We start from the raw sequence: 16833 nt of genomic DNA, 5'->3' as shown, positions 1-16833 counted from the left end.
TATTTCTGTGCCTATTAAGTATGGTCGTTGACTATCTTCTCACAACCTTGGCATGGGGTAAATAAAATACAGATTAAGTACTTACCAGTTAGAGTACAGTTATCTTCCTTGCACTTTCTCTAGAATATCATGTAACTCTCTTCCTCATTTTTGTTTACTTGGATACTATCTTTATCAACCATCAAAATACAAGCTATAGTAAATTCACTGCTCTCATCCCCCTCACTCTGCCTGATAACAAATTCTGCTGTAAGGAAGGTCTTGGAATCTCACTTCAGATCATCGTACCGAGTAAGACGGGAACCGTGTGTGCTCCCCACATAATTTAAGAGCCAAACAAGTTTAGGTTTCAGTTGGAAAAGGAAAGAGCTGTGCTCCAGGCTTGGCTCTGGGATGAGCTATTCTGGGTGAGCTGCACATGTCCTCTGCAACTTCATCAATGAATTTTTAATCAGAAGATCTTCGAAGAATGTGGTGCCAATTCACTTTCCACGACAGCCACTGCAAAACATACACTTCGTTGGGTTTTGTTTTGTTCTGCTTGGTTTTTGTGTGTTGGCTTTAGCGACTTCCCTCAGCCCCCAGTCCGCCTGAAATGATCATTTTATGCGGCGCTAGAGCCTCTCAACATTAGTTTGTCCAAAGTCTGTACCTCCTGGAGGTGATTTTGACCTCCTGGAAGCATTCCTGAGGCCACTGACTCGAGGAAGGGAATATTAACAAATGCATTCTAAAGCTCTTAAACCTACACCGCTTTACCAAGCTCGGGATTTGCACAGCCGCTCCCCACTCCCGGGGAAACAAGGTCAGTCCCTCGGGAAACACGCCACTGGGCCTTTAATAAATCCGCGGCCGCCTTCCCGCCTCCCCCCGGGGCGCGCACTTCCGGCTGCGGGGGCGTTCGGGAGCGCGCCCCGCGAGTCTCCACCAACCAGAGGCTCCGCCTGGCCGGCGCGAGTACGCGCGCGCACATTTGTGCGCAGGTTCGAATCTCCGCCGCTTCGCGGTAGCTCCCCAACGTCCGGCAGTACCTCCGGTGCAGTGAGGGCAGCGCGCGCGGGCTGCGCCGGGCCCGGCCGCCCCGCCCCCTCCGCCCGCCCCACCTGCCCGCCGCCCGCTCGCCGAGCAGGTCCTCGCCCTCCCTCGCGCGCTCCGCCCTCGCCCTCCGCCCTCCGCCCCTGGAGTTATCCGCGCTCGGCCTCCCGCGCCGGGCGGGCTCCGCCCGAGGCTCCGGGGCCCATGGCCAAGCGGCGTGCGGCCGAGCCGCTGACGTTCCACGTGCCTTGGAAGCGGCTTCTGCTCTGTGACTTCCCCGAAGAGCCGCCGCCGCCGCCGTTCTGGATCCCGCCGCCGGGGGCCTCCCATCCCGGGCAGCCCGTCGGCGTCCCGGAGCTGCCCCGAAAGCGCAAAATCGACGCGGGGGCTATGACTGAGCCTTCAGCTTCGCCCAGCAAGCGCCGCGACAGCCGGGACAGCAGCGTTCCGGGCGGCGTGCAGCGTGAGGGCCGAGGCCTGGAGACTGGCGAGCCGCCTCAGCAGCAGCCTCCCGTGCGGCCCCGCGGGCCAGGGGAGGAGCCCCGGGGCGCCCGGCCCCCGAGGGGCGGTGGCGACGACGGGGCGGGGCGCACAGAGCCCCCGCGGGGAGACTGGGGGGCAGCACCGCGCCAGGTAGGGGCTGGGGGCTGGCTGAGCTCTCCAGAGGGCGGGCGGGGTGAGGGGACGGGGGGGTCACCTTTACGTAGCACTGCGCGCCCCGGGAGGGAGCAGATTGTCCCCGTCTTGACTGGTGTTCATCAAGAAGCCCCAAAAGGCGGAAAGCCGGGGTCCCTGCTGCAGGAAGGACTCGGACTCCCAGGCTACACAGGAAGGGCCCCAGAGCCCTTGGCCTCTTGGCAGCGTTTGGGGAGTCCTGTGGGCTGAAAGCACCTGTCTAGACAAGGGGAAAATAGACCGTCGGGTGAGGTAGACGTGGGCTTGCACCTTCAGTGCCTGTCTTGTGTAAGAGGGAGGCAGGAGTGTGGGTCAACGACAGGCTTGAGCTTTCTGAAGACTTGACCGTGAACCGCTATAGGTCTGCTCAACAACAAATGGAGAAAGGTGCAGCGCGCCTTCCTTGTCTTAACGATGATTTCTTCCAGAATTCGGGATAGACTTCTTTCTAAAGAGGGTGACCAGTGTGGTGGCCATCAATTGGATGGCCTGTAGGCACGGTACAGCACTTTTGGTAGAGAGGAAGGGCTCTCCCTATCTTGGGAAAGGGCATTTAAAAACTCACAGTGTTCGATCGGATTCTATGAAAAAGGATTATTGTTGGAAATTAATTTGGACCCTAAAGTAAAGCGTATACTAGGATCATAATATAAGAGTTCTTATTCTTTGGGAAACGAGCCTACCCCATCTCTGCACCTAAGATATAATTTTGTCTAGATCTGCGCTTTCAATATGGCAGCCACTAACTGTGTGGGACAACTGAAAACTTGAAATGTGACTAGTCCAAATGGAGGTGTGCTGTAAGTGTAAAATATACTCTAGATTTCGAAGATCTCGGAAATTTTTATATTGATTACCCACTGAAAGAACTGGAGATACTGGATTGAATAAAATGTATGAAAATTTACCTGTTGCACTTTTTTAGTATGACCACTAGAAAAATGTAAATTATGTTTGTGGCTGGCATTATATATTTATTGGACAGCTTCGGTCTAGTCTGAGGAATTCAGGCTGCTTTTTGGCAGTTCTGGATTGACTTACCAGAAGCTTTGGGAATACAAAGACCAAACGTAGGGCTCGATTCACCATACTCTTCAAGCACTACATCATAGCATCTGTCTCACATTTTCCCATTGTTTTCAGTGTCTTATGCAGAATTTACCAAATGCTTTGCTAGGAAAAAAGTGAATTGAGGTTCCTTTGGCAGGACTTCTTAGTGAAAACCCCAATAAAATGAGAATTTGATAGTTGGGAACGAGCTTTTTCTGTGGTTGTGAGATACTACCTTTGGACAGTAACGATGAGCTTTTCTGGATGACATTCAAAATTGTAAATATTTACGCCCCCAGTTGTCTTGGAATTTAGAAAACATGAGGGGTTTTTTTAGACTTTTTTCTTCAGATTGCTTTTAGATGTTCAGAATCCGCTTATTTAAAACCGCATGATAGCACTTAACGTTTTGAAAACAGAATAATTAGAATTTACAGTTATATCGTGTGTGTTGCCTATGGCAGACCCTAAAAAAAACCCAGAATGATAGTCATCCAGACCTATTTGATGCGGAGATAACTACTGTGTACTTTGAAGACTTTTCCTCTTCAGACCATTTTGGTACCCCACCCATATATAGGCTTGTCTTTTCTACCAGAACATACTGACTGCAGCATGCCACAGATTGATAAGGAAATATGAAAATTGTAGGTAGGCGAAGAAGGAGAATTTTTTAGTGGACTGACACAGATACCTTCTTAGAATCTCTTAGACACACCGGTATCTTTAACAGCAGTGACTCTGGCAGCTGCTTCCTAGTCACTACAGGCCCATGGCAAGGACTAAGCTTGGCTCTAGGGGTTACCTTCCTCACCAAGACAGTCCCTGTTCTTTTCTTTAGGCAAAAGCCCAGGAATCCTCAGGTTTCTTCCTTTTGTTAGTTTTGTTCATGAACTTCTTGTCTTCTGCAAATTTAAGAGAGGAACATGTTTTCTCCAGCTCCCCTTTTCCTGCCTCCAAAGATGGAGGTTTTTTGTTTTAAGGGATTTACAGTGAATTACCAAGATACAGAGTATGATGAAAACATGGAGAAGTTAAAAAGGCCTTTCAGTTCATGCAGTAAATGTCTCCCTGGTACCTGGCACTCAGAGTAGTCCCTACCCTCACCCGTGGGATCTCATTTAGGAAAAAGTTTCTCAGATATGTCCTTTCTACATTGAGAATTCAGTTTAGGCAGAATAATGATACCTTTTTTCTGCCCTAGAACCTCAGAATATTTTTTGAGTTGTCTCAGATGGGTTTTGTTGTTGTTGTTGGCTTTTTTTCTGCTTTTCGTTTCGTTTTGTTTTGGTGTTTTTAACCAGAGAACTAAAGTATTACTTTATTAATGTGTTTTCTCATGATAGTGTCACTTTATGCAGATTCATTGCTTTGTCTCTTCTGACCCTCACTGTTAGCTATTTTTAATGGAAAGTAGTCAGAAATGTTTTTTTTTCTGTTCCTAAGAAAAAAGTAATGAATGATTCATGGGTTTCCTGGGATATAATATCTAGCAGTATTGAGCAATTTCAGTACTAATCCTTAATTTGAAAGAGAGTCTGGGGGGCGCCTGGGGGGCTCAGTCCTTTAAGCATCGGACTCTTGATTTTCGCTCAGGTCATGATATTAGGGTTGTGAGATCAAGGCCTGAGTTGGGTTCTGTGCTGGGCATGAAGCCTGCTTAAGATTCTCTATCTCCCCCCAACCCCCCACCCGTCTGCAAATAAATAAATAAATAAATAAATAAATAAATAGAAATATATTAAAAAAAAGAGCCCTGTGTTTTACCGATGAGGAAACAGAAAGATCAGAGTTAGTTGGTGGAGTTATCATGCAAACCCAGGTTTATCTGGTGGCAAAGTTTGTGCTCTTAGCTACTAGGTTACACTGATGTCATTAAAGGATCTTTTTTTGGGCCCATGTTTGTAAGTAGGTAATTGGAACAGATTTTTTCCAAAAGGCAGAGATACAGACCCCTGTTTTTAACTCTTTGTTTATCAAAATGAATTGGGGGGGGCATCATTTGAATTACTGCATTTTTTATCCCTGCGTCAAGAAATTCTGAAGACACTCTTAGTTCTCTAAGCCTCAGTGTCTAAGGCACTCAGTGTACTTCCTACTGAGATTTCCTAATAGGCTTGTGTGGTCCAGTAAAGTAACTAGCAACATGTGGCTATTGAGCACTGAAATGTGGCCAGTGCTGGAAGTGTAAATACTTGCCAAATTGTGAAAACTTAGTATGACAAAAAGAATGTAAAATATCTCATTAATTTTTTTTTTAAGATTTTATTTATTTATTCGACAGAGATAGAGACAGCCAGCGAGAGAGGGAACACAAGCAGGGGGAGTGGGAGAGGAAGAAGCAGGCTCCTAGCGGAGGAGCCTGACGTGGGGCTCGATCCCATAATGCCGGGATCACGCCCTGAGCCGAAGGCAGGCGCTTAACCGCTGTGCCACCCAGGCGCCCCTCATTAATTTTTTAAAATATTGACTGCATGTTGAAATGATAATATTTTGGATATATCAGGTCAAATAAAATATTGTTAAGAGTAATTCCATCTGTTTCTTTTTTACTTTTTTAAAATTACGTATGTGGCTTTCATTATATTTCTTTTGGATAGTGGTGTTACAGCAAGTATTAGCCTAAAGTGAAAACACAACCTAGTAGAACAGATATATAAATACTCATCTGGGTAGGGTGTTAACCTTCAGACCGGTCACCTTGGAATCCTGTAAATAATTCTAGGGCTGCTTCCTTGCACAAAGTATTTTTGGGATGCTTTTGAAATTCTGTGCCAATTTTGAACTTCATTGGAACATCAGCTTCACTTCATAATAACTTGGAACAATATTATAGCCATTCAGAGGAATCTGTTGAATTTTAAAGGGGCCAGTACTCAACTTGGATTTATCAGTGTTAGTATACTGATTTAAAAGTCCTTCTGTGTACCAAATCTTGTATGTTTAATATAATTATCAGTTTAAGATTTTCTTGATATTTAACATGTTTACAGCCTAAAATTTTTTGGCAAGGTGTCAAAATATTTTAGCCTATGTAAAGTGAATCCCTTAAAATACCAAACCTTAGGGGGAAGATCAAAAATAAGTTTTATGGTATGTGTGTATTTCTTAAATAAATTGTTTTCCTCACTGAAAGGTAAAAAAAAAAAAAAAAAATTAAGACCATTTTCCAACATTTTCTTTGGTTGAAAAATAGAAGAAAATTATCAAGAAGAGACGCTCTTGGAAGAAATTCTTTTAAATTTAAACTACTAACAATATTTTCACAAATCCATGAATATGAAAATGCACAGATTTGACTGAGTCCATGAAGCACTTTGATTAGGCAGAATTTAAAGGTGTATTTGTTGAAGATGCAAAGTAAAAGACCACAAAATCTTAACGTGAGTTTGCTTTTTAAAACAAGAAAATTTGTTTCCTAAAAAACAAAAGTAACTTTCTACAAACTGTTGATGTACTTTCATCTTGCTTTTTTTCCCTAAAGCTCAATGAAGAATTTTGGCAGTACAACACCTTCCAGTACTGGAGGAACCCTTTACCACCTATCGATCTGGCAGACATCGAAGATGTCATTGAAGACAGCCCGGCCGAAGCAACACTTCAGGGCAAGAATGAAGTGGTTGAGATTGACATGGAGTCCTGACAGAAGGAGCTGAAGAATAGGTTTTTCTGAATTCGAGGAGACATCTCTTAAGTGAATTAACCTATTCTTAAGCAGAAAAGTTACTTTCCATACTTGATGTGATTGCATTCCCAAACCTGAAAAATGAGGAAAAGCTGTTTTAAAGATAGATGCCTACAGTCACTACTGAAACTCCCCGAAGGGATTTGTCAAGGATATAGTGCAGTTACAGGGGAAGTATTTTATATATGTACTCGTAAAGAAAAATCTATGTTTAGACTCTTCAATTTGAAAATACTTATCTTATAAAAAGGAATTCTGGCAGTTTTAGAAGTAGGTGGAGAACACGCAAATACTCCTCTGTACCAAAAAGTTAATTTGTGGTACATGAAATGGATATTGTTTTATAATAACTCTTATTAATAAAATGCTTTCTAGTACATTGTATTGACTCTTCTTAGTTGAACAGCTAGCCGACTGAAACATCTATGCAAACTTAAAATGTGGGGGATTCTTAAAGGTAGTATAGTTCTAAAAGAACTTTCTAAGTGTAAAGTAGTGAGAATTTCAATTTGGGTAGCATGTTTGCATAGCTTCCAATGTTTGATACTTGTTTAACTCTACTTTGGGGAATCATAAATGGATAAAGAACAATGAGGAGCAAATAGGTGCTTCCCTCCCCCTTTTCCTGGGATAAGAAGAAAGAAATTTTTTTTTTTTTAAAGATTTTATTTATTTATTCATTCGACAGAGATAGAGACAGCCAGTGAGAGAGGGAACACAAGCAGGGGGAGTGGGAGAGGAAGAAGCAGGCTCATAGCAGAAGAGCCTGATGTGGGGCTCGATCCCAGAACGCCGGGATCACGCCCTGAGCCGAAGACAGATGCTTAACCGCTGTGCCACCCAGGCGCCCCAAGAAGAAAGAAATTTAGTTGTATTTCTAAATTTCTTGGTTTTGAATTGTTCCGAGGGCATGGTTTTTATTGCTCATTACTTTAGACTTGTTCTCAACACAGACAACACTTCAGAAATCCTTGTCTGAGCCCCACTGGAGAGATTCCCATTTAATTGAGATGGGCCTTGGGTATAGCTATTTTTTTAAGCACCAGTCCTCCTTTTCCCCAATCCTAATGTGCGACAACTTTGAGAACCACCAGAGTAATGGTAGTTTTTCCTGTTTAAAGGAGGTAACTAATTTGAGATGAAGCAACTCCTCTTCATTAGCTTTGTTTTTATTTTGCTCTTTCGGTGGCTTTGTTACAAGTAAGTTATTGTGTTATTACTATTTCATTGTTAAGAAAATAAAATAAGCAGTTTGTGTTTGAGTTGAGTTATCAATGATTAAGGTAATTAACTTTTGTACTACATCTAGAATGTTGGCTTTGTAATCGAGTAACTTTTCCTTGTATATTTTTTGTTAATGACAGTAGATCCAAAATTCAGAAAGGGTGATAAATGCCAATGAAAAAGAAAAACAAACAAACAAACCAATGTTTTGTGTATACCTGTAGGATTTAAGTATGGATTGACATTAATGAGAATATTCTAGAACAAAAGACATGTACTGTGGTTAAGAATTAAGGCTTTGATGTCAGACATGATCCAAAGGCTTGTACTGCCACTTTCTACCTATGTAACATTAAGCAAGTTATTTTTCATCTTTGAGCCCCAGGTTCCTTAATTGTAAAATGAGAAACAATAAATAGTATCTACCTCAGAGAGGCTATGTTTATTGTCAAGCAGTGTACTAAGTACTTTATCTTCATCTTGTTTAATTCTCATAATAACCTTATTGTAGGTTAAAAAAAATAGAATAAATGTGTTTTTTGTAGTTATACTTAATTCCACGTTAAGTTGCCACTAGAAATTTCAGGATAAGAATTAGAATTGAAATAGCGAAGATGGCAAGCAAGTGGGGGAAGCAGTTAAATTGCTGTGGAAAAAAAAGAAAATGGTTAACTTTCTTCCCCCTTCTCTTTGACCTGAGGGTAGGAAGGGGTCCGTTTTTGGACCCCGTCACTGCTCTTCCTACTGCCCAGAACAGTGCCTGTCACATAGTAGATAGTCAATAAAAATTGCATGACCGAATTAATAAGTGTTCTCTATTGATGGGAAGGTAATGGCAACCATTTTCTAGGAACATAACAGAAAGCTAGGCATTTTACCAAAGATGTGCATACAAAAGATGTGTCATAGAGATCAAATAGTAAAACACTGGAAATAGTAAACACTGGAAACAATAATGTAAAAGCTAAGACATGTCCACCTAATGAACTATAGGAGGTGGTCATTTACTTTAATGAGAAATTCATAGGATACTACATTGCAGGTAAGTGAATAGGAGATTCAAAGAGTGGCTCAGACCAGGGGTTCCTGGCTGGCTCAGTTGGTAGAGCTATGCAACTCTTGAGCTCAGGGTTGTGAGTGCAAGCCCCACCATCAGTGTTAAAGCTTACCTGAAAAAAATAACTGACAATTTTTTTGAGCATTATGTGTCAAATAGCATACAAAACTGTAAGGCAAAGATTCAGGGAAAATATTTGCTATCAATATGTTGAAGGCTGAACTTTTTTATGTAGTTGTATATATAGTATAAACATTTAAATACGTTTAATATGTAGAATATGAATATATGAAGATGTATATATATGTATACATACGTGTGTGTGTGTGTGTGTGGAGAGAGATTTGAAATAATTCCATCCTTTTAGAAAAAATAGTAAGTAAACCTCAAGATAATTTGGCAAAATTGCATGGTGGATAAATTAAGATGGAAATTTAAAAGAATTTCTTTTTAAGTTGTATACACTTCACCCAGGTTCCCTAATATAGCATCTTACATTATTAGCACAGTATGATTATGAAAATGAGGACATTAATGTTAATATAATTCTATAATGCTATTATGAGGACATGGAAAGAGTGACTTCCGGCAACTCTTAAAGGATATGTCAAAAAATATACAAAATATATAGCCTTTTAAAATTTTACCGTCGTCTCACTAACATCCTTTTTCTGGCCCAGGATTCAATCCAGGGTCGCATTTTGTATTTAGTTGTAGTATCTCCTCAGTCTCCTTTAAATCAATTCCTGCCTTTCATGACCTTAGTACTTTTTGTAGAGTACTGATCACTTGTTTCATAGGGTAGCCCTCAATTTTGGTTTGGCTGCTGTTTCTCATAATTATGCATTTTTGGTTAAGAACTCCATAGAAGTGATGTATCCTCAGTGCATTACACCAGAGGGCACTGGATGTCAACTTGTCTTGTCATTGGTGATTGTAACTTCAATTAGTTGGTTAACGTGGTGTTGGCCAGGTTTCTCTATTATAAAGTTAATATTTTCTTCTACATAATAATTATCTTCTGGAATATACGTTGAGACCATGTGAATATCTCATTTCTCGTCATATTCTGCCCGTGAATTTTAGGGTATGTTGATGATTCTTCCATGAAATGTTTATTGCTCTGGTATGTGTGAAATAGTAACTTTCTATTTCCATTATCCCTCCTACATCTATTCACTGGAATTCTGTAAAGCAAGAGCTTTCCTTTCACCCCCATTTTTTATTCAGTGATTTATAACAGTATAGATTAACAGGCATATATTTTATACTATGAATTACAATGAGTTGCTATCATAATTTTGTTGTACAAATTATTGCAACAGATTTAGCCATTGGGAGGCCCTCTCAGTTGGCTCTTGTGCCCTTCCTCTTTTTTTTAACATGTTATTTATTGTGTGAGTACTGGTTAACATTGGCAGTGCACTTTGCATTTACAAGGTTAATGTATGGAAATTGTGCCACCTGTGCAATGCTGTGATTTTCACTGAACAATTTGAGCCTTGGCATCCTCTTCAGAGAATGGGGACACTAATAACCACCTCAGAGGAGCACAGTGGGGATGAAATGACATGATGGTTGTGCAGAACCCATAGTGGGCACTAAATACATGTATCTCTTCCTTATAGTACATGAAATGCACATTTTTGCCATCTTCCTGATAGGTAGATAGACTATTAGTGATCTCTGACAATACCTGAAACTGAGGCAAACATTAAGATTACTTTTAAAGAATTGCAACAATTACCTGGCGTCCACAGACCAGAATGATAGGATTCTAGCAATTTCTGTTTATTGGTTGCTGTATTTTGTGTCTTTTTGATACAGCCCTGTTGTAGAATTCTAAAATGGGCCCCAAGATTGCCAGACCACAGTGTATCATCCAGTCATTTGATCAAACACTGATTTAGGTACTACTGTGAGAAATTTTGCAGATGTAATTAAAGTCCCAAACCAGTTGATCATAACATGAAATGATCTATGTGGTATGACTTAATCACATGAGCCCTTTAAATATGGGGGAGAGCTCAGAGACAGAAGAAGTCAGTGCAAAATGTGAGAGGGATTCAATATAAGAACAATTCTGGCTTTGAAGATGCAGGGAGTCATGTGACAAGAACCTGAGAACAGCCTCCAGAGGCTGAGAGTGAGCCCTGGCAGCCAGCCAGCAAGGAAACAGGGACCTCAGTCCTACAACTCAAGGATCTGAATTTAGCCAACAACTTGAGTGAACATGGAAGTGGATTCTTCAGAGAGGAACACAGCCTGGCTGGCACCTTGATTTCAGCTTTGTGGCACTCTTAAACAGAGAACCTTGCCTGTCAAGTGGGACTTTTGACCTCCTGGACTAAACTGATTGATTGATTGGTTGGTTGTGTGTGTGTGTGTGCTTTAAGCTGCTAAGTTTGTGGTAATATGCAGCAATAGAAAACTTATATAGACTCTATCACTTTTAGCATTTCCATACCTTTTCACACAGGTGTTTTGGCACAAACAGTTCTCTTGTAATATTTCCACTCTAGTCTTGGAATCATTTCTCCAAACAGCCCTGGTTCTTTTACTAGAGAATGGTACTTAGAAACGAAGATCAGGGTGCAAGATCTACCCATTGTACTGAGTATCACTGCTTCTAGATCCTCTCAGCTGACAGAACTACAAAATATATGTGTATACAACTATATGTATTTCTTCATTTATCAATATACTTGTGTCTATATCTGTATATATACTTTAAAAAAGAGTTCATAGTGATACTTCCAATCCCACTCCAACACCACAGTGTTCATTATAAATTCCCTTCTTATTTTTAATTCCTTTGAAAACTAGACTTCATATCCTTTATTTATTTCTTCAATCCTCAAATACACATAACACAATTTAGAAACTGCCAACCAATACTACTATTCCAAACAGGCCTGCTAGTTGGAGTAGAATATCTGTATATCCTTCTTTTGTGTTTAGTCTTTGGATACTCAATTAACATTGTTTTCTAAAGTTACTTAGGTTGGTTCTTTCTTTTCCATCCTTCCCTTCAGAATGGTTATGTTATTGTAATACTCTTGGATTCATTTGTTTTTGTTTCTATATCAGTTTTGATTCCCCATCTATGTTTTTTTTTAAGTTTGTAAAACATTCACATGGTTCTATGAATCAGAACTATATAAAAATGTTTAATCAGAGATGTGTTACTCACCCTAACTGTTCTCCCCCATTTTCATTCTCCTGTTTTTCCTATTTTGTTCCCCATACCCCTCCCCCCTGTAAATAAACAATTCCATTAGTTTCTGGTTTGTTCTACTGTTTTTCTTCTGCACCAATGGGCAGATACACATATAATTTCTTCTTTATTTATAACTCATACAAATTCATTATAAACTATAATAACTGGGTAATAGACATAGAAAAATAGTTTAGAAAAGAAAAAATATATATGAACATAAAAAAGATTTCTGCTTAATTATCTCAAATTTTAAACAAGAATCTATTATTCTATATAAATTAGCAAAAGTTGCCGATAACGCTTTATTTTTAGTAAAGCCTTTCTGAAAAGCAGCTTGGTAATATGCCTTAAGAGCCTTAGCATAATCTTTGAACTAGTTTTCATTCTGTATCTAAAAATATATCTTAAAGAAATAATCAGAAAGCTAGATACAAATTTACACATCACTGTAATAGTAAAATATTAGAAATTTAAAGTAGCTTAAGAGAATTGATCGAAAATTAATATATGCATGCTAGAATATAGTGAGATCATAAGTTGGTGTTATTAAGAGTTTTAATGATATGGAAAAATGCTCAAAAATAAAAGTATTAGGACTTTCAGAGCTGATCAAACTCTCTCTCCTACTAATTACAACTAGTAGCCCAACTAAAATATACTCGTGGTCACTGAAAACTAAATGAAGGCATTACTGGATAGAGAATGGAAGTCAAACTTAAAGCAACTCATACGGAGTAAAGTTTTATGGTTTTGTTTTTTAGTCTCCCAGCCTTGAACCAAGAGTGACCACCCAGTAGAACTGCAGTGGCCAGCATGGGCAGCCCAAACTGAGAGAAACCTATCTTTTTGGCCAGAAGACCAGGAAAGGGAGCTACTTTGAGCAAGAGTGGAGGAAATCTGGGGATGAGAGAGCTGGGTAAGTGATCCCATAATTCTGTATATAAACCCGTACTAGTCCTAGACTCTTTTTTTTTTTTTTTAAGTGGGCTCCAACTGAGCTAGTGAGGCTCCCCAATCCTGGGCTCATTCTTGAGGGACACATGCATGGGACAGATTGAGAGCCATATAGCAAAGACTTTGAGAGCTAAAATACAATATAAACCTATGCTCAAATCCCTCACTAATGTCTGAGTGATGCATGCATGGGACAGGCCTAAAGCAATATAGCCAAGGGTTTGAAAACTTAGGCCTTAGAACCATGCCCATGGAAGAGATAGTACTTATGGTATGAAACTAACTGGGTTGAGTAGGAAAAAAAAATATCCTCTAGAAGATTTTAACAAGACACATAGTCTCACAAAGTAATATTCAGGACATAATCCAAAATACTTGACATTGAAAGAATAATCATAATTAAAAAATGTGGCCAGTTTTAAAGGGAAAGACCAGTCAACGTGCAAACCATCAGGAAAATGTGACCAGTTTTCAAAGACAATTAACAGATGTCAATTCCAAGATGACCCAAATGTTAGAATTACTCCAAATTTTAATTTATTTTATTTTATTTTAAAAGATTTTATTTATTTATTTGTCAAAGAGCCCACAAACAGGGGGAGCAGGAGGTAGAGGGAGAAGCAGACTCCCTGCTGAGTAAGGAGCCCAATGTTGGACTCAATCCCAGGAACCTAGGATCATGACCTGAGCCAAAGGCAGATGCTTAACCAACTGAGCCACCCAGGCATCCCAAAATTACTCCAAATTTTAAAGTGGCTATCAAAACTGTGCTCCATAAAGAAAATGAAGTGAATGAAACCATAAAATTTCTCGAAAGAGAAATATAAACAATAAGAAAAGAAACATGAAAATTTGAGAAGAAATATAATACCCGAAATAAAAGATTAATAAATGTGCTAAGTAGCAGAATAGAGATGACACAGGAAAGAATCAGTGAATGGGAGGATAGATCAATAGAGATTTTCCAATCTAAAAAAGAAGAAGAAAAAATTAAAAATGAACAGAGCCTCTGCAGCCTATGAATGTGTATATATTTGTGTCACTGGAGTCCCAGATATTATGAACATCTTTATTCCTATAAATTTGACAACTTAGATGAAGCAGACAAATTTCTTTGAAGGCATAAACTACCAAGACCATTCAAAAAGAAACAGATAGTATAGTTCTTTATCTATTAAAGAAATTGAACTCCTAGTTAAAAACCTTCCAAAAGTAAACCTCTAGACTTACATGTTTTCACTGGAGAATTCCACCAGATATTTAAGGAAGAAATAATATCTCTTTCAGAAAAATAAGAACACTTTTTAATTCATTGTATGAGGTCAGCATTATCCTAATACCACAAGACAAATATATTGCAAGAAAAATCTACATATCAATACCTTTTATGAACATAAACACAAAAATCCTCAAGAAAATATTGACACACCTAACAATATATTAAAAGGATAATGTAGAGGAAGATGGTGGCAGACTAGGAGACCCTAGGCTCTCCTCGTCTCATGACCGCAATTACATAACTATCGAGTCATCCCAAATACCCCAGAAATCAACCTGAAGACTGACACAACCCCAGAAACTGACCTGAAGAACGAAAGGACAAACTCCACAACTAAAAGAGAAGAGGTAGGAAGCGCATCAAAGAAGGTAGGAAGTGCAGAGACATGGTTTCGGGGAGAAAAGAATCACAGGCGCTACAGAAGGGAGGGAGCCATTGTTATGAAAAAGGGCAAGAGAGAGAGGAGTAGAAGGGAATGCACAAGGAGAACACTTCCCAAAATCCATTGGCTGAATTTCTGAAAATGATAGGGCTGAATTTCATGAATTGTTGCAACCAGTAGGGCTTAAAGTCTGGAGTTTTAAAGGACAGAGGGGTTGGCTGGAATAGAGCCCAGAGGGCACTGCACCTGCTCCTGGAGAGCAGGCAGGCAAACAACCTGAGGGCAGACAGTGTGGCGAGAGTGATCCAAAGAACACCTGGGGCACGTGGGAGATTATTCACTCTTTCCCAAGTGTGTGCTTGAGGGGCAGCATTCACAGAGATGCCTCCCTGGGAATCAAGGAGCTGGCCAGCACCATTTCCCTCTCCTGCCCCTCAGCATAAACACAGAGTCACCTGCAGGAAGCAGCACAGTACCGACACTGGCCACCTAACTTGCTTACACCAAGCCCTACCACCCTACACTCTGGTGGAGCAACGCTTCTCAGTCCTGTTTGCTTTAGTCCCAGCACAGATGATTCCCCAGAAGACCAGCACAAACCTCTGCCCAAACCACATTTCTCAACTAGAGAGTTCTGCATGGCCTCAGTTCTGGTGGGGGTGATGTTGGGTCTCATTTCACAAACAGACCAGAGCACACCTAGTTAAAACTCACCGCAGTCAGGCAGGGGTCAAACACTGCCCACAGCAGACAAGGAGAACCTCTGCAGATGACTGGCCTGAAGGGTAGAACAGCCAAAACACAACAGCAGAGTGCACACAGCACACCAGATACACTCCCTGAAGCTCCAGGCCCTGGGCACTACATGACCTCCTCAAAAGTCCATTAATTTCGTGAGCAAGAGACATATTTGGCTTTTCAATAGTTGCAGAAAAAAAAAAAAGCATTCGACAAAGGACAACATCCATTCATGATAAAAACCCTCAACCAAGTAAGCTGAGAGTAAACATACCTGAACATAATAAAGGTCATATATGAAAACTCCATAGCTAATATCATCCTCAATGGAAAAAAACAAAACAAAACAAAACAAAACTGAGAGCTTGTCCTCTACTGTCAGGAACAAGACAGGGGTGTCCACTCTCACCAGTTATTTAACATAGTACTGGAAGTCCTAGCCACAGCAATCAGACAACAAAAAAGAAATAAAAGGGATTCAAGTCAGCAAGAAAGAAGTAAAACTTTCACTATTTACAGATGACGGATACTCTATATAGAACACCTGAAAGACTCTACCAAAAAACCTGCTAGAACTGATAAATGAATTCAGTAAATCTACAGGATACAAAATCAACACACAGAAATCTGTTGTATTTCTAGAAATCTTAATGAAGCAGCAGAAAGACAAATTAAGGAATCAATCCCATTTACAACTGCATCAAAACCAATAAGATGCCTAGGAATAAACCTAATCAAAGAGGTGAAAGACCTGTACCCTGAAAACACTAAAATATTGGTGAAAGAAATTGAAGATGACACAAAGAAATGGAAAGACATTCCATGCATATGGATTGGGAGAACAAATATTCTTAAAATGTCTATACTACCCAAAGCAATCTACACATTTAATGCAATCCCTATCAAAATACCAACAGCATTTTTCACAGAGCTAGAACAAACAATCCTGAAATTTATGAAATGACAAAAGACCCCAAATAGTCAAAGCAACCTTGAAAAAGAAAAAAGCATACCTGGAGATATCACAATTCCTGACTTCATGTTGTATTACAAAGTTGTGGTGATCAAAACAGTATGGTATTGGCACAAAAATAGACACAAAGATCAATAAAACAGATCCAGAAATGAACCCACAACTATATAGTCAATTAATCTTTGACAAAGCAGGAAAGGATATCCAATGGGAAAAAGACAGTCTCTTCAACAAATGGTGTTGGGAAAACTGGACAGTAACATGCAGAAGAATGAAACTGGACCATATATGCAAAGATATATATGTCTATATGCAGTGGGATATTACTCAAACATAAAAAAGAATGAAATCTTGCCATACGCAACAACATGGATGGTGCTAGAGTATTATGCTAAGCGAAATAAGACAGAGAATGACAAATAGCCTATGATTTCACTCATATGTGGAATTTAAGAAACAAATGAGCAAAGGGGAAAAGAGAAAGAGCAGCAAAGCAAGAAAGTTAGTAGAGTAGTAAGATAACTACAGAGAACAAACTGATTGTTACCAGAGGGGAGGTGG

The 16833-nt window shown here is 40.0% G+C and overlaps 2 protein-coding genes across 3 annotated transcripts in view; both read left to right on the top strand.

Annotated features, from left to right (window-relative positions):
- The first annotated feature begins 817 nt into the window (after nt 1-817).
- C34H9orf40 (chromosome 34 C9orf40 homolog) lies at nt 818-12013 on the top strand. Its single transcript, XM_045781033.2, has 2 exons — nt 818-1668; nt 6245-12013. Exons 1-2 carry the CDS (start codon nt 1240-1242, stop codon nt 6401-6403), a joined length of 588 nt encoding a protein of 195 aa, XP_045636989.1. The 5' UTR covers nt 818-1239; the 3' UTR covers nt 6404-12013.
- Nucleotides 12014-12526: 513 nt separating this feature from the next.
- The window catches only part of TRPM6 (transient receptor potential cation channel subfamily M member 6), a 181359-nt gene continuing 177052 nt past the window's right edge, over nt 12527-16833 (top strand). For both annotated transcript variants that reach the window (XM_045781029.2, XM_087858787.1), the window contains exon 1: nt 12527-12862. The gene's annotated coding sequence lies outside the window, so the exon portion shown is untranslated. The remainder of the gene's footprint in view (nt 12863-16833) is intronic.

Source organism: Ursus americanus, chromosome 34 (genome assembly GCF_024610735.1).
Source record: "Ursus americanus isolate L20-20 chromosome 34, mUrsAme1.1.p, whole genome shotgun sequence".
NCBI lineage: Eukaryota > Metazoa > Chordata > Mammalia > Carnivora > Ursidae > Ursus > Ursus americanus.
This window is presented reverse-complemented; position numbering and strand designations above follow the sequence as displayed.